Here is a 23,005-nt window from a genome sequence, read left to right as displayed (position 1 = left end):
TCTTAGCAGAAACCTTACAAACTACAAGAGAATAGGATGACATAATCAAAATATAGAATTTGGCTGGGTATGGTGGCTCACGCCTGTAATTCCAGCACTTTGGGAGGCCAAGGTGGGCAGATCACTTGAGGTCAGGAGTTCATCACCAGCCTAGCCATCATGGTGAAACCCTGTCTCTACTAAAAATACAGAAAAATTAGCCAGGAGTGCTGGTGAGCACCTGTAATCCCAGCTAATCAGGAGGCTGCAGCAGGAGAATCACTTGAACCTGGGAGACAGAGGTTGCACTGAGCCGAGATTGCACCATAGCACTCCAGCCTGGGCAACAGAACTAGACTCCATCTCAAATGGTTTTTAAAAAAAAAATATATATATATATATATATATTTAAAACCTCCCTACTAAGAATACTTTACCCAGCAAAGCTGTCCTTCAGAAATGAAGGAGAGAGAGACTTTCCCAGAAAAACGAAAAAAAAGCTTTGGGAGTTCATTACCATTTGAAATCATATCAAATATGTTTTCTAATCACAATGGTATGAAACTAGAATCCAATAAAAAGAAGAATTTCTAAAATTAAACCACATGCTTCTGTACAACCAATGGGTCACAGAAGAAATTAAGAGGAAAATATAAAAAATCTTGCGATAAATGAAAGTGGACACACAGCATACCAAAACTAAAGGATGCCACAAAAGCAGTTCTGAGAGGGAATTATAATATTATAATATAGCATTAAACATCAAAAAAGAAGAAAGATCTCAAAAAATGGGGGCTGAGAGAAACAGGAAGAAGAAAAATAATTAACTGTTTTTAGTACTCATGTTGATGACAACTGTGTTAGTGTTATTCTGAGGCTGTTGTGTGTGTAATGTGGAATAAAGCAAATGAGTAATTACAGGATATTCTAATTCTATAATCTCCTGTGCCAGAACCAGGACTATCCGTGTGGATGAAAGAAGATAGAGACATAAGATTGATGACATTAAGTGATACCTGCAGTCCTAAATTTGAATGAGTAGTATAAGTAATGAAATTATGAGTTTCTCATATGATATAAATTCAGTGTACTGAAAATGCCTAGAAATAATAACCAGCCCAATAATCATTAATATCTCTAGCAACCAGACTATAATCTTGAAATACCCTTTCCCATAGAAAGAAACTAATACTTCTAAAGAAATGGCTAATTCCAGATATGGGAAAGGGACTATATGAGATGAGTCTGGCATATCTTATCTTAGATAGGAAGCAAACCAGCAAAAGCTACAAGAAGCCAGGTGCAGTGGCAGGTGCCTGTGGTTCCAGCTACTGAGGAGGCAATGGCAGGAATACTGCTTGAGCTGAGGAGTTGAAGGCCAGCATGGGTAACACAGTAAAACCCTGCCTCAACAAACAAACAAAAACAACAACAAAAAACTAAAAACAAACCCTACTAAGATCATGTAAAAGGACTCAGGAGCCAAAGACAGGACAATTTGATTTTCTTTTTTTTTTTTTTTTTTTTTTTTGAGACGGAGTCTCGCTCTGTCGCCCAGGCTGGAGTGCACTGGTGCGATCTCCACTCACTGCAAGCTCCGCTTCCCGGGTTCACACCATTCTCCTGCCTCAGTCTCCTGTGTAGCTAGGACTACAGGCGCCTGCCACTGTGCCTGGCTCATTTTTTTTTTACGTATTTTTAGTAGAGACGGGGTTTCACCATGTTAGCCAGGATGGTCTTGATCTCCTGACCTCGTGATCCACCTGTCTTGGCCTCCCAAAGTGCTGGGATTACAGGCGTGAGCCACTGTGCCCGGCCCAATTTGATTTTCAATACAGGTAATTTCAATGGACTGAAAATTATCAAATATGCTTAAATTCATAAATTTATAACTATTTTTTAAAAATCTATGTGGTCACCTTCAGAGGATGAGAAATCAACTAATTTTTATTTTTAAATAATTTCTGATTTACAGTAAAGTTGCAAAAGTATGACAAGGAATGTTTGCATATTCTTCCCCCCATTTGCCAAAGCTAAATTATACTGCATTTGCATTTTCTTTACCTATTTAATATATATTACATATATATATCTCATTTTCTCTGAAATATTTGAGAGTACGTTGTAGACATGATGCCCGTTTACCCTCACATTTTCAAATATTTCCCCCAAACAAGAATATTCTTTTATAAATGCAGTATAATTATCAAAATAAGGAAATTAACAGTAATCTATTACTATTATCTAACCTACAGATATTATTCAAAATCTGCCAACTGTCCCATTAATGGTCCTAATGCAAAAGAAAAAAAACTCTGACCCAGGATCCAGTTCAGGATCATATACTGTATTTGGCTGTCATGGCTTCTCTTCAGCACCCATTAATCTGGAACACTTCCTCAGCCTTTATCTGTTGTAACTTCAATATTTTTAAAAGCAAATAGGCCAATTACTTTGTAGAATTTCCTTGTGTGTATATCTGATGCTTCCTCATGATTAGATCCGGGTTATAAATTTTTGTCAGGAATGCCACAGATAGGATATTGTGCTCTTAGTACATCGCATGAAGAGGCATATGATGTCCATCTGTATTGTTACTGGTGATGCTAACTTCGATCATTTGCTTAAGATGGTGTCTGCCAGACTGCCCTATTATAGTTAGCATTTTTCCTTTGTAATTAACATTTATCTTGTGGAAAGCCTATTTGAAACTATGTAAATATTTTGTTTCTCATCATATCTTTATATATCTCATTATGTCTAAAACTGGCAAATAAAAGGATAGAATCAAGCATTTTCCTGCCTTTATATATATAAAATATAACACTGGGTACTCAGATAGAACTGAAGTGCCTCTTTATAAAAGTACTCCAATAAGTGGGAAAAAAAGAATGAGAGTATCACCACTTTGTAGCCCCAATAAATTAATGATGTAGACAATAAGCATCAACACTAGCATCTCAAAAAAGATAAAACCAGAGATTGTATGACTTCTGATGAACAAATACAGCACCACAGAAAGTCCTACCAAAGTAGTAGAATCAATCTGATAAAGTCTCTGGATCCAACTGTCAATCTTCCAAGAAATATAAAAGATGGAGGAAACTTGAAATTGCACCATGAGGACACAATAAGCATCCAGACTGTGGGAACTTTTACAGGCCAAATAACCCAAGTTCTTCAACAGACAAATGTATGGAACAGAAAGATATGGAGAAGGGACCTGTAGATTAACTGAGACTTAAAAGATTTACAAGTTTTTTAGATGGGCAAGACTAAGCTATAATGTCTAAGGATGCACATATAGGTGATAAATCTACAAAGCAATGAAATATAGTGATAGCTATAAGTCAAGATAGTGGTTCCTTCAGAAGAGGAAAAAAGCAGTTGTGATTTGAATGGGCGCAGAGGTGCTTCTTTGGTGACTGGCAAAGTTTACTGACTTAGGTGGTGTCTATAAGGATATTTGTTTCATATATTTGTTTTGTGTAGTTCTCTGACTATATACTGTATATTACAATAAAGCCTTTTTTTTTAAAAAAAAAAGTATGGGTCAAAGAAGCAAAAGTGGTACATGATAAATATTTGAAACTGAATAAGAAAAACACTACAGTTCAAAATCTGTAGAATGCAACAAAAGTAGAGCTTTCAGTTAATTGTCTAAGGCTCAAAAAATAAGCAATTAAACATTCAACTTATGAAGGTAGCTAAAGAAAACAGAATAAAACTCAAAGAAAAAATTTTTACAGAGATATGAATGGAAACTATTAAAATAGAAATGAAGAAACAATAGAAAAGAATAAAGCCAAAAGCTAGTTCTTCGAAAAGACTAATGAAATAGGTAAACTTCTAGTGAGATTAATCAAGAAAGGAAGAAACACTTGAGCATAAACTAACGATATTAAGGAAGAAAGTAACATTACAACAGATACAGCGGAGTTTACAAAGCAAAAAAAAAGACAGTTACCAAGACAAAATGTAAAACTCAAAGTGGACACATTCCTAGAAAAATAAAATTAGTAAAAGTGACTCAAGAAAAAACAGAAAAAAAAACTTGAAAAATACTATTCATTTCTAAAAATTAAAGCAATAATTAATTTCCCACAAAGAAAATTCTAGCCTCACGTAATTTTATAGTTCTAACAGACTTTCAAGCAACAATTAAACCAAGACAAATAGATGCTTCCAGAGAACAGAAAAACATGTGAATACTGCTCAACTCAATTCTTTGAGGCTTATATTAATTTAAAAATCAGATAAAGATAGTATGAGAAATAAATTTGTGGGCCCTGGCCACTCAAAAATACAGATGCCTTACCAAATATGTAGTACTGACACACAGAAAATACTAAATACTAGAAATAGACTCATACATATATTACAGAGGTGATAGGGCATTTCTATGTAGAAACAGAAGGATCATTCAACAAATGAACCTAGAAAAATCGATAATCCATATAAAAAAGAAAACAAAAATGTATTCCTATCTTACATATAAACATATGTACCAGAGTGATTAAAAACTGAAATATCAAAAACAAAATTTTTAAGCTTTCGGGTAAAATACATGTGACTATCTCTTTGTCTTCAGGGTAAGGAGGAAGTTCCTTAAGAAAGCACAAAAAACACTAAGCATAAAAGAAAAGACTGATATATTTGACTTCACAAAAGGTATGGAAAACAGTGTGGCAATTCCTCAAGGATCTAGAACTAGAAATACCATTTGACCCAGCCATCCCATTACTGGGTATATACCCAAAGGATTATAAATCATGCTGCTATAAAGACACATGCACACGTATGTTTATTGCGGCACTATTCACAATAGCAAAGACTTGGAATCAACCCAAATGTCCATCAGTGACAGACTGGATTAAGAAAATGTGGCACATATATACCATGGAATACTATGCAGCCATAAAAAAGGATGAGTTCGTGTCCTTTGTAGGGACATGGATGCAGCTGGAAACCATTATTCTCAGCAAACTATCGCAAGAACAGAAAACCAAATACTGCATGTTCTCACTCATAGGTGGGAATTGAACAATGAGATCACTTGGACACAGGAAGGGTAGCATCACACACTGGGTCCTATTGTGGGGAGGGGGTAGAGGGGAGGCATAGCATTAGGAGATATACCTAATGTAAATGATGAGTTAATGGGTGCAGCACACCAACATGGCACATGTATACATATGTAACAAACCTGCACGTTGCGCGCATGTACCCTAGAACTTAAAGTATAGTAATAATAAAAAAAAAAGTTAAAAAAAAAAAAGCCTTAGAATGTGAAAAGAACAAGTTAGAAGATGGGATAAAGTACTTGTCAGCTAAACATTAATATCAGTACAAAGATTATACTGGTAATATAAAGAACTACAAATCAATAAGCCGATCATCCAATAGGCCAAAACCAAAAATATGTGTTTCACTGAAGAGGAAACACATGTGACTAATAAACATATGAACAGATGCTCAACATTACTAGAATCCAGGAAAATTCAAAACAAAAGCACAATAAGGTGCCATTCTACACTTCTTTGGCAAAAATTAAGATATGTGACAACACTAAGTGTTAGAAAGAGATTCAGTTTGGCACTGAATCTCTTATCCACTCTTTGTATGAATATAAACTGCTAAGACCTCTTTGGAAAAACAATTTAATATTTCTTTATAAAGTTAAATATCTGTATAGTGTATAACCCTCAGAAATTCTACTTTCAGAGAAAATTGCGTATTTGTGCACCAGGAAACATCTACAAGGATGTCCAAAGCAGCACGGCTCTTAACTGACAAAACACTGGAAACAACCAAAATACTCAGTAAAGGGGGAAAAAAATAAAATGTTGGTACATTCACACAGTAGAATACTATACAGCAGTAAAAATGAATGAGCAACAGCCAACCAGAGCAACAAGAATCACCTTTCGTAACATAATTTTGAGTGAAAAACATTTCTAAGAATATAACATACACTTTACAAAGTTAATAAACAAGCAAAAGTAAACATCATATTGTTTAGTCAAAATATATTTAAGATAAAAAGTTTTAAGAAGCAAGAAATGATAAATACAAAATCGTTAATAATATTACCTTGATGGTGGGGAACGAGAAGGGGCAGCATTTGTGTACATTCCTTATATTACAAAATTAATAAAAGAGGGCAATGCATGGATCAATGGTAAAATGTATCATTAACCAAGAATTATGAGTAATCCAATTCTGCATAACTGAAGTTTTTTAAATGCTGCAGTAATCATCCTGCACACATGCCTCAGTGTGCTTTTGCAAATAAATGTTAGTAAATTCCTAGAAATGGAATTTGTGAATACATACATTTAGCATTTAAAAATTTTTTTCCAGTGGCCCTACAGAATGGCTGCTACAGTTTATATTCCCACCTAAAGTATCTCGCATCTCCTTGCCAAAACCTTATATTATCAAACTTTTGGGTAATATCTTATTGTTATTTTGATTTGTACTTAAATATGGGCCTTGTTGAGCATCTCTTTATACATTTATTAGCCATTTGTATTTCTTCTTTTGTTCGTGGCCTCTTCAAACTGTATTTCTAATAAAATCAATCTACCTTATTCTTAATAATTTTGAGTTTTTTCCTTTGCATATTGAAGAATAATGCCCTTGCTTATAATGTGCATCTAATTATTTCATCCACCACTGTAGTATTTATCTTTAGTACGGTATAATTTTAACATACTTCACTATTCATAGAGTCAAATTCACCAATCTTTTCTGTGTACTGAATTCAGTTTTCAAATGAATAGATCTCTAATACAATTTGCTAGGGATAAATAAGGGTCTGGGGCAAAATGTATCTAGCTTCTATCCTTCCTATCAGAAGAGATTCATTGGTGTTTCATGGCATCTCAATATAGATATAAAATCCAAAGTCATCCTCAGAGTGTTCATATACAAGCATAACCCCAATCTAGTCTAAAGAAAATTTGCTTCTGCCAATTTGGACCTTGGTGCCAACCCCAAAATAGTACATAACAGTTTAGGGAGATAATGAACATGAGGGCTTTTAAGCTGCTGCATCTGATTTCAACATACACATTTATTCAGTCCCACATTGCCACACACAAGTCAAAAAACAACAAGAGAGCAAGCAAACCAACCTAAAACAACTCTTTGGCAAAGAGGAAAAATCTGCATAGATGCTTAAATTTGAAATTGCAGAATGTACCCCCAAAAGCGCATCTTACCTGTTAGGATGCCCTGGAATATATATAAGGCAGCAGGCATCACAGACAGCAGGAAATAGAGGCAGCAGTCCTTAAAAAAGTCCATGGAGTGCTGAAACCAACCAGCAGGCAACAACACCTACTCAATGACACCCGTAGCAGGAATGAGCCCTTTAATGCACTGCTTGCCAAGGACCTATGAGAAGCACTGGGCTACATCTTAATGATTCCAACAAAAACCACAATGATCTTCACTCATGGGACTGGCTTACAAATTTGAGAAAAGGAAAATCTGAAAATGTATGTGCTAGTCATTTTATAATTCTCCCAAGCAAATTTAACTACTAAAACTGTCATATTATATGAAATTGTGTCTTTGATTTCATATCGCCCAGAATTATTAGGCTCAAATCCCTCATTTGGGGCAATGAAATCTTCCTTTATCAAGCCAATAAATTTTATCATGTATCTACACAAATTTAAAAAGGAAAGAAATTACATCGATAACAGTAATTTAATTTTTTTAATGTGTCTAGTAATTTTCTTTCATTATTATTTACGACTAACTAGAGCTTTGACTCCTCAGGATGTTTTAAGCTGTTTACTGCAGGTATCACTTGCTGTCTCCTATGAGGGGGTTTACATGTGCTTTTACTTCATCACTAACATCTGAAAGCAACCATAATAGAAATTAAAACTTAAAGTCAAATCACTATTAAAATTTATAATCTGAGTTTTAGGTCAGTATTCAATTTACAGAAGACTTTTTTTTTTCTCAAAAAAGGAATAGTTCCCTCCAAGAGACTATCTTTTGTTATAATGCAAGGTAACTGCAGTTGTAAATCAGGTGTCACAACACCACACATCTGCTTAAACAATAGTAATTGTCAGTTTAATATAAGATAGTAGTATGCAATTGCTACTGAGATTGAATTAGTCCAGTTTAATGAACGGAAGCATTGGGCCTTCACAGAGTTACTTAATAACCAGGTACTTTACTGAGATATTTTTAGCAGTAGCATATATTTAGATCCATATTAAAAGCTGGATTCATCAGTTGTTTATATTAAAGCTGACTGCATTGTCAAATAGCATTTACCCCTAATATTCAGGCATCCAAAAATTGATATTAATAACAATAAGAGTTAACATTTATTTAATACTTACATGCCAGGTACTCTAAGAACAACAACCCCATAAGGTAAGAACTATTACTATTCCCATTTTACAGATGGGCAAATTAAGGCCCAGAGAGTTAAGTAAGTAAGGTCACACAACTAATAAATGAGAAGAGTTGAAGTCTGAACACAGAAAGTCTGATTCCAACAGTAATATGGACAATAACAATGTGGAAAAATATATGCAAGGATAATCCAACTCACTAATAGATAATGGTTGCAACAGATTCAGTACTTCCATTGTTATAAAAATTATGTAACTGACTCCCCAGGAAGAATAATATTAAAAGCTATTTGTTGGGCTATGTGAGAGCAAAGGTAGAGAAAAAACTTCAGTAGCCTTAACTCATGAGCAAGAGCTGGATTTAAAAAAGCAAAATTGTAAAAACTTGTTCAGTAACAAACTAAAAATGGGTAATAGAGAAGGAATCTGTGAATAATATATCTTCTTAAAACTATCAATAAAATCAGATGAAAAGAAAACATAGATTTTTCTGAGTGGATTCAAAGTGATAATAGAGAGATGAAAAGCAGCATATTATTCCAGATTATGCTTGTTAATGGTTCCAAAGGGGAAGGTGAAGCTTCGGTTGATGGGATCAGTATTGGAAGCTAGTTGAGAATTAAAGATGGCAGTAACAGAAGCAGTCAAAAGTGGCAGAAGAGAAAATGATCTGGACTGAAAGCAATTAAGTCTGTCACAAAGTCAAAGAATTCACATGTACTGAGGAAGTAAGACTGAAGGTGAATAGGAATTCAACAAGATTAGGAACAACAGACTACTGTCACAAAGAAGTCTACAATATGAAATAAACACATAAGCCAAGGGTAGACAACGAAGACATAATTTAACTGAGCAGAAAATAATAAAGACTTAAGCTTCATGAGGTGGGGGCTTTGTTATACCCAAAGTTGTGGAATTAACTAATGATGCAGATGGATGCTCAGGTAATCTGGTTCAAACCTTTCTTCAAAATTTTTCTTAGAAAGGGTAGCTAGGAAAAGGGAAAGCCACACAGAGAATGGAAAGTCTGAAAGTAAAATGATAGAAATGATTTAAAGGCCAGCAAAAAATTCTTACATTAAAATACATGGTTGCTAGAGTTAATTTTGAGACTCATGAGTTGGAGAAGATCTGTAGTGGCAATATTTTAAATTCCCCTTACAGACTCTGAAATAAGAATATAAGTGGGAATGTGAGTCTATGAAGAGACATTAACATTTGCTCTCAAGTGGCAATTCTTTCTGAAAAGTGATCTATGTATGAGCTTTATGGCATGATTCAAAAGCTGTAAGTAGCGATGACAACCTCCAGAATTCCTAACAGCTGAGTCCATCACGGATCTTTAAAAGAACTGAAGTTTCCAAGACTGCAGTTTAGAAATCACACTACATAGAAAGTGATATAATTCCTTTTTATTTTTTTGGTATCAACAGACAGAAACTGTTCCATGGCTGAGTAGAGTACAAAAGCCAACCCTACCAGAAGGAAAAAAACCATTCAGTTAGTAGCCTTGAGTCATAGCAGAAGTATGCATGAGAAGGGTGGAGTTTAATCACACCCTAGTGTTTAGTGGCCAACAGAGGCCTGCCTGAAGCTGCTTAGGATTCCCCAGGGTAAGAACACCATATTGAGATTACAGCTTGATGCCCGTTTTAGAGAAATGTTCAGACCCAGACTGGAAGCACTACATAATCCTAGGGGGGCACCATCTACACTGCACTCTATGTGGATGGCATCTGTGCAGTTGTATAGTGACAGCCTGCCCACCCTGACACAGTTGTATTGCTTCTAACAACTTACGGTGCTTGAGCAAAGCCTTTTGGGTTTATATGGCAAACATACATTTCTTTCTTGTCACCACTTTCTTAAACTTGTCAAAAATGCCAAAGAACATTCTCTCTTATCCAAATATTTGTTTTATTGGAATAAAATACAATTGATATTTTTCATATAATCCTGTCTCAGTTTTTTTATCAACTGAGAAGGAGCTCATGACAACAGTGTCAAACAACACCTGGTAACTAATGAAACACCCTTTGAAGTCCCTGAAATGTGATCACTACCACAAAGAAGCCAAGTCCTTATCCCATTTCTAACACAAGGAAAAATGTCTAATAACCTGATGACAGCAAAGGTGAGTAATCTGTGGCATCTAAAAGTGGTTCTGTGGTGAATTTGGGAAGAGATGAAAATAATTATTCCCAATATTTAAACAAAACTCATATTCATTCCCCGAATGTTAAGGTGAGATTTAGTACAGCCACGGAATGGAGTCATCTGGTCAATCTCTTATTGTATGTCAGCATTTCCCCCAAATTTTCTATGGAATATTAAAAGGATTCCATTTTCAGTAAGTTTGAAATGGCACAATTACCCAACTTGTATCATCGCTATGCACATTAGCCTATTAAGGCCCTGTGAAGTCCTATAGGTTTTGTTAACCCTATAGGACTACAGTTTGTTTCCTACAGTTATTTGATCACAAAACCTGGTTTCTGATGCTGTTGTTTTGTGGAGTATCAGTGATAAGAGAAACAGAGTTAGGGAAATGACTCTCAAGGATTACTGTGTATACACCTATTAATTCCTTGCAAAGATGTTGTTATAAAATATAACAACATCTGAAACGAAAATGAGTTTTTTTGTTTTTGTTGTGTGTTTTTTTTTTTTTTTTTTTTTTTTTTGAGACACAGTCTCACTCTGTCTCTCAGGCTGGAGTGCAGTGGCACAGTCTAGGCTCACTGCAACCTCCACCTCCTAGCTTCAAACGATTCTCCTGCCTCAGCCTCCCAATTCTTGTGCCTCAGCCTCCCCAGTAGCTGGGATTACAGGTGTGCACCACCATGCCCGGCTAATTGTTTTGTATTTTTAGCAGAGACAGGGTTTTGCCACATTGGCCAGGCTGGTCTTGAATTCCTGGCCTCAAGTGATCTACCTACCTCAGCCTCCTAAAGTGCTGGGATTACAGACATAAGCTACCACTCCTGGCCTTAAAATAAGATTTCTTTTGATGATTGCATAATACTAAAGTAAACTGAAGTGCCTCCAGGCCAACAAATGTTGGCTGATAGCTTTACTTGGTAAAAACAACAGCCAAAATAACATTTACTGTATATTCAGTGATGCCAGAAATAAAAGACAAAAAGCCTATTTTATACTATTGTCACTTATACTTCTCATATGAATAAAAACATATCAATACTTGGGGTTGACAGTATTTTAAGTGCTCACTAAGAACATATCATAACTGTGCTTATTTTTTGTATTTAAAACTCATTTGTCTGAAAACATCAAAAACTTTATGACTTCAGGAGCTCACAACCTTGCAATAATCTCTCCTCACATTACTGACTTCATCACGATTATCTACTGAAACCAAAACAATGGCACCTACTGAAGATTATTACAATACTTACCACATTACAAAAAGAATCCAGACCAATGCTATGTACATACTTAGTACATTCTGGATTAGACCAAGTAAAATTTAACAACAAGCTGAACAGCATTCTATAAAACAAAAACAAAAAGTCAGTTAGGCTAATTCTGTCTGTTTTTCTATGCTATGGACTCACAGTGAGAAAGAAGATAGGCTTGGAACTTGATGACTAAATCAGATCTAAACTCTTCATCCAGAATTTATCTAAACTTACCTTAACAGAAGTTCTTTGGGTAACTTTTTGTTAATAAGGCCTTCATCATTGTTTGAGAAAACCTGGAAAGAAAAAAAAGGAAATTGTGAAAATGTTCTTCAATTGATGTGGAAAAAAGTTATTTGTTTTTATACTAGTAGATCAGAACAGGCCCAACTGTTGTCCTACGAATAGGGTGTTACTAATTTCATGCAGCCACCATATTCTAATATTGAGTAATATAAAACATTTTATGCCCTATTACTGTTTCATACAAATGGCAACACATGGCCATTAGATACTACATTGTATTGGAGGTTCCAGCCAAAGCAATTAGACAAAAGATAAAAAAGATGTCCAGACTGGAAAGGAAGAAGTAAAACAACCTCTATTTGCAGATGACATGATCTTGCACATAGAAAATTCTAAAAATCAATTAGAACTAATCAAGGAGTTCAGCAAGTCTGCAGGATACAACATATATACAATATAGTTATATACATATAAACTGTATTTCCACATAGTAGCAATGAACATCCTGAAAATAAATTTCAGAAAATAATCCTATTTACAACAGCATCAAAATGAACAAAATACTTACGAATAAACTTAACAAACGAAGAGTAAGACTTCCACATTGAAAACTTACACATTGTTGAGAAAAATTAAAGAAGGTTTAAATAAATCAAAAGATATTCATGTTCATGAACTGAAAGACTTATTAGTGTTATTTTAGCAATGCTTCTGAAACTAATCCATAGATTCAATGCAATCTTTCTCAAAATTACAACTGACTTTTTTACAGAAATTGAAAGGCTGATCAAAAAATTCATATGAAATGCAAGTGACCCAGAATAACTAAAATAATCTTGAAAAAGAAAAACAAAAGTTGAAGGATGCAAACTTCCAGATTTCGAAATTTACTACAAAGCTACAGCAATTAAAACAATGTGTTCACTGGCATAAGGGTAGACATACAGATCAATGGAACAGAACAGAGAATCTAAAATAAAATTACAAAATTGGCTAAAATAAAGAGAATCAAGAAAAAAACTCTTAAATTTATGAGCACCGATTTAAATTGAGAAAGAATAGTCTTTTCAAGAAATGATACCAGTACAACTGGATATATACAAGCATAACAATGAATTTGGACCCCCATCTCACTTCATCTAAAAAAATTAATTCAAAATGGCTCAGAGACTTAAATAAATATAAGAGCTAAAATTATAACCCTTAGAAGAAAACATAAGCATAAATCTTGGTGGCCTTGGATTATGCAATGGTTTCTTAGACATGACACCGAAAGCATAAACACCCAAAAAAACCTGATAAACTGGACTTCAACAAAATAAAAGACCTGGCTGGGTGCAGCAGGTCACGCCTGTAATCCCAACACTTGGGGAGGCCAAGGCAGGCAGATAGCTTGAGGTTGGGAGTTTGAGATCAGCCTGGCCAACATGGTGAAACCCCATCTCTACTAAAAGTACAAAAAATAGCAGGGCGTGGTGGCGCATGCCTGTAGTCCCAGTTACTCAGGAGGCTGAAGTGGGAGAATAGCTTGAACCTGGGAGGCGGAGGCTGCAGTGGGCCAAGATCGCGCCACTGCACTCCAGCCTGGGTGACAGAGCAAGACCCTGTCTCAGAAACACAAACAAACAAACAACAGACCTTTGTACTTCAAACGGCACCATCAAGAAAGTGTAGGACTAACATTTAAGTCTCTAATCCATCTTGAATTAATTTTCGTATAAGGAGTAAGGAAAGGATCCAGTTTCAGCTTTCTACTTATGGCTGGCCAGTTTTCCCAGCACCATTTATTAAATAGGGAATCCTTTCCCCATTTCTTGTTTCTCTCAGGTTTGTCAAAGATCAGATGGCTGTAGATGTGTGGTATTATTTCTGAGGACTCTGTTCTGTTCCATTGGTCTATATCTCTGTTTTGGTACCAGTACCATGCTGTTTTGGTTACTGTAGCCTTGTAGTATAGTTTGAAGTCAGGTAGCGTGATGCCTCCAGCTTTGTTCTTTTGACTTAGGATTGTCTTGGAGATGCGGGCTCTTTTTTGGTTCCATATGAACTTTAAAGCAGTTTTTTCCAATTCTGTGAAGAAGCTCATTGGTAGCTTGATGGGGATGGCATTGAATCTATAAATTACCTTGGGCAGTATGGCCATTTTCACGATATTGATTCTTCCTATCCATGAGCATGGTATGTTCTTCCATTTGTTTGTGTCCTCTTTGATTTCACTGAGCAGTGGTTTGTAGTTCTCCTTGAAGAGGTCCTTTACATCCCTTGTAAGTTGGATTCCTAGGTATTTTATTCTCTTTAGAGGAAAACCTAGGTAGTACCATTCAGGACATAGGCATGGGCAAAGACTTCATGTCTAAAACACCAAAAGCAACGGCAGCAAAAGCCAAAATTGACAAATGGGATCTCATCAAACTAAAGAGCTTCTGCACAGCAAAAGAAACTACCATCAGAGTGAGCAGGCAACCTACAGAATGGGAGAAAATTTTTGCAATCTACTCATCTGACAAAGGGCTAATATCCAGAACCTACAAAGAACTCAAACAAATTTACAAGAAAAAAACAAACAACCCCATCCAAAAGTGGGCAAAGGATATGAACAGACATTTCTCAAAAGAAGACATTCATACAGCCAACAGACACATGAAAAAATGCTCATCATCACTGGCCATCAGAGAAATGCAAATCAAAACCACAATGAGATACCATCTCACACCAGTTAGAATGGCGATCATTCAAAAGTCAGGAAACAACAGGTGCTGGAGAGGATGTGGAGAAATAGGAACACTTTTACACTGTTGGTGGGATTGTAAACTAGTTCAACCATTATGGAAAACAGTATGGCGATTCCTCAAGGATCTAGAACTAGATGTACCATATGACCCAGCCATCCCATTACTGGGTATATACCCAAAGGATTATAAATTATGCTGCTATAAGGACACATGCACACGTATGTTTATTGCAGCACTATTCACAATAGCAAAGACTTGGAATCAACCCAAATGTCCATCAGTGACAGATTGGATTCAGAAAATGTGGCACATATACACCATGGAATACTATGCAGCCATAAAAAAGGATGAGTTTGTGTCCTTTGTAGGGACATGGATGCAGCTGGAAACCATCATTCTTAGCAAACTATCACAAGAACAGAAAACCAAACACCGCATGTTCTCACTCGTAGGTGGGAACTGAACAATGAGATCACTTGGACTCGGGAAGGGGAACATCACACACCGGGGCCTATCATGGGGAGGGGGGAGGGGGGAGGGATTGTATTGGGAGTTATACCTGATGTAAATGACGAGTTGATGGGTGCAGCACACCAACATGGTACAAGTATACATATGTAGCAAACCTGCACGTTGTGCACATGTACCCTACAACTTGAAGTTTAATAATAATAAATTAAAAAAAAAAAAAAAAAAGAAAGTGTAGGAAAAAAACCCACAAGACTGGAGCAAATATCTGCAAATCACAGATCTGACCAGGCACTTGTATGTAAACTACATAAAGAACTTCTGAAACTCAATAATAAAAGACAACCCAATTTTAAAATGGGCAAAAGATTTGAATAGATATTTCTGCAAAGAAGATACGCAAATGGCCAACACATACATGAAAAGATGTTCAACGTAAGGGTGAGTCAAGGGTAAGTCAAAACACAGTGAGATACATCATACCCATAGGATGGCTAAAATAAAAAAGATAGTAATAAGTAATGGTGAACACATGGAGAAACTGGAAATCTCATACACTGCTGGTGGGAATGTAAAATGGTATAGCCACTTTGGAAAACAATCTGGCAGTTCCTCAAAGGTTAAAAAGAGTTACCATATGACCCGGCAACTCCACTTGTAAGTCAGCACTAAAGAGAAATGAAAATATATGTCCATACAAAAACTTGTCCATGAATGTTCACAGCAACATTATTTTTAATAGCCAAATAGTGGAAACGATTAAAAAATGTCTATCAGCTGATGAAGGGATAAACAAAATGTGGTATTCCAAAACATGGAATACTGGTCAGCAATAAAAAGGAATTAAGTAATGATATGTGTTACAACAGGAATGAGTCTTGAAAACATGCTACTGAAAGCAGACAAAAAAGGATACATATTGTATTTTTCCATTTACATTAAATGTCCAGAAAAGGCAAATCCATGGAGACAGAAAATAGACTAGTAGTTGCCTAGGGCTGGAAAGTGACTGCTAATGTATATGAGGTTTCTTTTGAAGGTATGAAAAAATTCTTGAATTAGACAGTTGTAATAGTCACACAACTTGGTGAATATACTAAATCCCACTGAATTGTACTTTATAAGTGAGCAAAATTTATAGCATATGATGAATATCTCAATTTTTAAAACCTGGATTAAAAAAACAATCCATCGAAACAAACTGCAGAAGTGGAAATAGTGCCATAAATAGTACCCTACATTTATTTTCAAAGTAGTGTCAATGATGAATCTTTGTGTTGGATATATAAGACTAACATTTAGTAAGTGCCTACCATGTTGCAAGTTCCAGTAAGCACTATGTTAGATTAAATAGCTAAATTATCAAATATATTTCTAGTTCCTTGAGGTGCAAAGTTACTGACTGGTTGGTTTTTTTTTTTTTGGAAACAGGGTCTCACTCTATCAGTCAGACTGGAGTGCAGTGGCATGATCACAGCTCAATGTAGCCTCAACCTCCCTCGCTCAAGCAATCCTCCCACCTCAGCTTCCCAAGTAGCTGGGACTACAGGTACATGCCACCACATCCAGCTAATTTTTAAAATGATTTTTTGTAGAGACAGGGTCTCCCTATGTTGCCCGGGCTGGTCTCAAACTCCTGGGCTCAAGTGATCCTTTGGCCTTGGTCTCCAAAAGTGCTGGGATTATAGGTGTGAGCCACTGTGCCTGGCCTTTCTTCTTCTGTAATGTAAGCATTTACATTTATAAAGTTCCCTCTAAGTACTGCTTTCATTGCATCCCATATGATATATTTTCATTTCTATTCATCTCAAAGTATTTTGAAATAGCCATTATTTCTTTCACCTATTAATAATGTGTTAATTTGGGGTCAGGCACAGTGGCTCACGCCTGTAACTTAAGCACTTTGGGAAGCCAAGGCAGGAGGATCACTTAAGGCCAGGAGTTCAAGGCTAGCCTGGGCAACATAGTGAGACCCAACTCTACAAAAAAAATTAAAAATCAGCAAGGCATGGTAGCATGCCTTATAATCCCTATAATCCAGGAGGCTAAGGCAGGAGGATAGCTTGAGCCCAGGAGATTGAGCCTGCAGTGAGCTATGATTGTACTACTGCACACTAGGCTAGGCAACAGAACAAGACTCCGTCTCAAAAAAAAAAAAAAGTGTTTTTACATAATTGTGAATTTTCCAGGTTTCCTTCTATCATTGATTTCTAGCTTCATTCCACTGTTATCAAAGAAGATACTTTGTATTATTTCAATCTTTCGACATTTATTGGAACTTTTTTTTTGTCAAATGTTTTACTGAGTGTAGACATCTGGAGTACTGTAAAACACGCATTATCTGTAGATTCAAAAAGGAGTAAGCCGCATTGTCCTCACTGTCAAATGTGTCAGACTTGGCATACATGATGGAGATTAATGAAGTATCGTGAGAGTAACATGGTTCCTGAAAAGCTTCTACAATTTGGAGTAGGGTCTTAATCATGTGAAAAGCAAAGCTATTCACATTTAGTGAATTTGCATTTCATTGGTGGAGGGGTCCACAGTATTTTAATTTTAAAACAAACAAAAATAATTTGTCGAAGATTCCCATCTTCCCAACTTTAATTGTTCCATCGGTTTTCAGAAATTTTAATTTTAAAAAAATCAGATGCCTTTTGGAAGTTGTATGTTTATCTGAGCAATAACTAAATTTTATTTCTTTTTCGGTTGTTGAGGTGTGTTAAATTTGAAGAAGATCATATCTCCATCTTCAACAATATAATTTCTGCCCTGTTGTCTGTACTTTCCAGCAGCCTTGACTGCATTTTCAGAACCTTACTCTTTAAAATCTTTGTATTTCATTACTTCAGCCATATGAATCCCTTTTCAAAATCTGTGTGAATCTTTCCTGCAGCCTGAGGAGCCTTAGCCCCTTCCCTGATGGTCCATGCATGCACTTCATCCGAGCCTGCAGTGAAAAAGTATTCTAGTTGGAGTGCTGCAAACCCAGCCTTAATGATCTTTGGCAAAGCACTTTGTGGCATGTTCGCTTCCAGATACTTCTGTCTCTCCTCAGCACTCAATTCATGCAACTTGAGTTCCAAGGCCCCACTAAAAGGAATGACCAAGGCACCTAGGTCATACTTGTCCACCCACTCTTTAATTTTTATCAACCATTTGTTTTTCATTCTAATGTAGTCTTTTTCACAAAGATTAACCAAGTAGACCATTGGTTTTGAAGTCAAAAATAAGTGTTTATTCAACACTTCAATCTCTTTGTCATTCCAATCATGATAGAAGCGAACAGGTTTCTTTTGATCTATAACCCAGGATTTTACTTTGCACATTATATCATATTTAGGTTTTAGTTTTTTATCTCCTCCTCTCACAGCCACCTTTTCTAGTTTATCTATAATGGGCCCAATCATTTCCTCATCTTCAAGCTGAAGCTCTTCATGTATTATTTCTGTATCTCAAATAGGATCTACACTTCCTTCAACATGCGTGATATCATCATCTTCAAAAGCATGTGTTAGATGAAAGATGCCATCACAGGCACGAATATGAGATAAAAAAGCATTCTCCAGGCCCTGCCCATTGTGAGCTCCTTTCACAAGGCCAGCAATAACCACTACATTTAGAAAGGCAGAAATTTTGCTCACTGGTTTGTGGTATTGGCAAAGAAAGTCAAACCTTTCATCTGGCACAGGCACTCTGCTCTCATTAGGATCAATAGTGCAGAATGGGAAGTTTTCTGCTGAAGACTGACTACTGGTTAATACACTGAAGAAAGTAGATTTCCCAACATTTGGCAATCCAACAATGCCAATTTTCAGTGAGGTTCCAAATCTTCCAATGATTGGGGGTGGTTTAATTCCATCACCTCCCTTTTTAGGGGGCATCGTGCTCGGCCTGGGTGATGACACAGGGTCCCAGCAGCAGTGACAGAAAGGTCCTGCCGGCAGCCGGAGGTGGGGAAGAAGCTATTGGAACTTGTTTTGTGGTCTTACATATGTCTATCCTGAAGAATGTTCCAGGTACACTTGAGAAGAATGTTGACTCTGGTGTGGTTGGGTTAAGTGTTCTACATAAATCTGTCAGGTTTCATTGACTTATAGTGTTGTTCAAGACTTCTGTTTCCTTATTCTGCTGTCTAAATGTTATTTTATTGAAAGTATGGTATTAAGTCTCCAACTGATGTTGGGGTTGGTGGTGAATGACATGAAAACCTTCACATATCTCAACAGTCAGAACAATGGGCTTATTTTCTGTTATTACAAAGACTAGTGAATCAAAGTTGTGAGATTTCACCTCAACATAGGAAAAAAAACTTTCTAGCAATTAGAATAGCCCATACTAGAATGTCTTGCTGTTGAAGCAGTGATCTCCCATCTTCAATGCTCCTGCAGAGTCCATAGAACCAGGATTGTCAGAGAAAGGAATCCCTTCCTCAATGGGAAATGAGACTAGGAAACCTCTAAGATCAAATCTAATTTCCCAGAAGAGTCTTATAATCCAAGATCTTCCACTTACACCTTTGTAAACCTTGGGCACGTCATTTAACTTTTCTATGCCATAGTTTCCTCTTCAGCAAAATCGGGATAGTAATTGAAGCTGCCACAAGGGCTGTTGTGAATGAAATGAGTTTATAAACATAAAGTGCCTAGGATAGTCTTGGCATATAGTAAGTGCTCAACAAATGGTAGCTATGATGACAGCGGTGCAGTCTCCAATTACTATTATAAAACCATTTCTCAGCTAGGTGCAGTGGCTCACACCTGTAATCCCAGCACTTTGGAGGGCCAAGGTGGGAGGACTGCTTGAGGCCAGGAGTTCAACACCAGCCTGGCCAACATAGACAGAACTCCGTCTCTAAAAACAGAAAAAAGAAGAAAAAATTCTCCCTTTATTTTTGTCAGTTTGCTGCATATATTTGTGGCTCTGTTGTTTGGTGCATATGTGCTTATAATCATTATGGTTCCTGCAGGAATTAACCTTTTATCAACATAAAATCACCTTTGTCTCATGTAACAATTTTTATTATAACTTAGTCTATTTTGTCTGACATTAGTATAGCCAACCCAGCTCACTTTTAACCTGTCTTTTGATCTACCAAGGATCTCTTGTAGACAACATAAAATTGGATCATGCGGGAAGTTTTTTGCTCATTTTTGTTTTTATCCATTCAGCCAGTGTCTACATTTTAGTTAGTAAATTTAATCCTTTTGTACTTATAGTAATTACTGATTAGGAGGGACTTACGTCTGCCATTTTGCTATTTTTTTAAATTCTGTAGTGATGTGTACTGCTTCATAAATGCCAAGTATCAAGTTGGTTGATAGTGGTGTTCAAATCTTTTATATCTTTACTGACTTTTTTTTTCTCCACAAGTTCTGTCAATTAGTGATAGAGGTGTTATATTCAGCTATGATTGTGGTTTTGCCTCTTTTTCTCTTTGGTTTTATCAATTTTTGTTTCACATATTTTGAAGCTTTGTTGTGAGGTACATACGAGTTTTTTTTTGGTTTTTTTGTTTGTTTGTTTTTTTGAGACAGAGGCTTGCTCTGTCACCCAGACTGGAGTGCAGTGGCATGATCTTGGCTCACTGCAACCTCTGCCTCCCAGGCTCAATGATCCTCCCACCTCAGCCTCCCAAGAAGCTGGGATTACAGGTGTGCATCACCATGTCCAGTTAATTTTTGTATTTTTAGTAGAGATGGGGTTTCACCATGTATGCCAGGCTGGTCTTGATCTCCTGAGCTCAAGTGATCCACCTCCCTCAGCCTTCCAAAGTGCTAAGATTACAAGCATGAGCCACTGTGCTCGGCCTGTTATGTATTTTTAATAAATTGATTCATTATGATAAATGATCCTTTTTTCTAGAAATGACCCTTGTTTTAAAGTCTACTTTGTTAATATAGCAACATCAACTTTCTTATGCTTTTTGCATGGTACATCTTTTTCACCCTTTTTCAATCTGTGTTTTATATTTACAGTGATTCATAAAGACAGCACATAGTTGGACCATGCTATTTTATCCAGCCTGACAATTGCTACCTTTTAATTGGAGATGATGGTCTTTACATTTAATGTAATTATTGACACGATTTTTAAGTCTGCCATCTTTATATTTATTTTCCATTTGCCTCTCTTCTTTGTTCCTCTATTCTGCTTTCCTGACTTTTTCGTAATGTGATATTTATTACTTCCTTCACTGATCTTATAGCTATACCTCTGTATTTTTTTCAATGTTTTCTTTAGTGATTGCAGAGTGCATCTTTTTTCTTTTTTTTTTTTTTTGAGACAGAGTCTCGCTCTGTCGCCGGGGCTGGAGTGCAGTGGCCGGATCTCAGCTCACTGCAAGCTCCGCCTCCCGGGTCCACGCCATTCTCCTGCCTCAGCCTCCCGAGTAGCTGGGACTACAGGCGCCCGCCACCTCACCTGGCTAGTTTTTTTGTAGTTTTAGTAGAGACAGGGTTTCACCGTGTTAGCCAGGATGGTCTCGATCTTCTGACCTCGTGATCCGCCCGTCTCGGCCTCCCAAAGTGCTGGGATTACAGGCCTGAGCCACCGCGCCCGGCCCAGAGTGCATCTTTAACTTATCAAAGTCTAACTTCATTTGACTTCCCTGGCTTGTTGTGCACTTACTGTTGGATAGCTTACTTCTACTACTACTATATACCAAATAATATGTTATTATTTCTGCCTTAAATAGTCCATATTTTTAAAATAAATGTCTGTATTAAAGAAAGATATTTTAAAAGGTCCCTTATATTAATCCATATATTTACCCTTCCTGGTGTAATGCATTCCTTCAGATCTGAACTTCCTTTATTATAACTTCCCTTCAACTTAAAGAACTTCTTTTAACACTGCTTGTAATATAGGTCTGATGTAGACAAATTGTTTTTGCTTCCTTCAAAAATATCTGTATTTCTCCTTCACTTTTGAATATTTAATTCCAGGTTAGCAGATTTGCTTAAAAAATAAAATACAGCACTTTAAAAAAGTTAGTCCAGGCCAGGCACAGTAGATTACACCTGTAATTCCAATACTTTGGGAGGTGAGGCAGGAGGATCACTTAGCTCAGGAGTTTAAGACCAGCCTGCGTAACACAGTAAGACACTGTCTCTACAGAAAATTTAAAAAGTAGTTGGGCATGGTGGCATGCACCTGTAGTCCCAGCTATTCAGGAGGCTAAGGTGGGAGAATTTCTTGAGCCCAGGACATTAAGGCTATAGTGAGCTATGTTCACACCACTGCACTCCAGTCTGAGCAACAGAGTGAGACCCTGTCTCAAAAAAAATTTTCATTTTCCTCTGACCTGCATTGTTTCTGACAAGGTGTCAATTATTCATATTACTGTTCACCTTTATGTAATTTTTTCTTTTCTACCTCCTTTTAAATTTCCTTTATAAAAATTTTTGATTTTCAGAAAGTCGACTCTGATATACCTCAATTTAGACTTCTGTCCCTGCTCTTCCTCCTCTCCTTCTTGAACTTTAGTTGCATGTATGCTAGACAATTTTGTATTGTCCCACAGATCTTGAATGCTGATTTTTATTGATCTGTCCCTAAGTTTACTGGTGCTTTCTTCTGCTGTGTGCAGTCTGCTATTAAGCCTATCAAATGAATCCTTCATTTCTAATATATTTTTCATTTCTAGCATTTCCACTTGAAGAAATAGTTTACATCTTTCTGCTGAAATTTTCTCTGTTTATCCATGTTGTTCAACGTCTGGGCCATCACTGACACTGTTTCTGTTGCCTCCTTCTTCCCATGACCATGGATC

At 36.5% G+C, this 23,005-nt stretch overlaps 1 protein-coding gene and 1 pseudogene across 4 annotated transcripts in view; both read right to left on the bottom strand.

Annotated features, from left to right (window-relative positions):
- The window catches only part of FBXL2 (F-box and leucine rich repeat protein 2), a 147,836-nt gene that overhangs the window by 111,008 nt on the left and 13,823 nt on the right, over positions 1 to 23,005 (bottom strand). For all 4 annotated transcript variants that reach the window (XR_012095606.1, XR_005241937.2, XM_008009396.3 and 1 more), the window contains one exon: positions 12,020 to 12,081. Coding sequence is in view for 1 of the 4 variants with exons in the window: in XM_008009396.3 (XP_008007587.3) it covers positions 12,020 to 12,081 (62 nt within the window). In the remaining 3 variants the exon portion in view is untranslated. Of the gene's footprint in view, positions 1 to 12,019; positions 12,082 to 23,005 lie in introns of those variants that run through there.
- On the bottom strand, positions 17,786 to 19,325 carry LOC103241844 (obg-like ATPase 1 pseudogene; annotated as a pseudogene).

Source organism: Chlorocebus sabaeus, chromosome 15 (genome assembly GCF_047675955.1).
Source record: "Chlorocebus sabaeus isolate Y175 chromosome 15, mChlSab1.0.hap1, whole genome shotgun sequence".
NCBI classification, from domain to species: Eukaryota; Metazoa; Chordata; class Mammalia; order Primates; family Cercopithecidae; genus Chlorocebus; species Chlorocebus sabaeus.
This window is presented reverse-complemented; position numbering and strand designations above follow the sequence as displayed.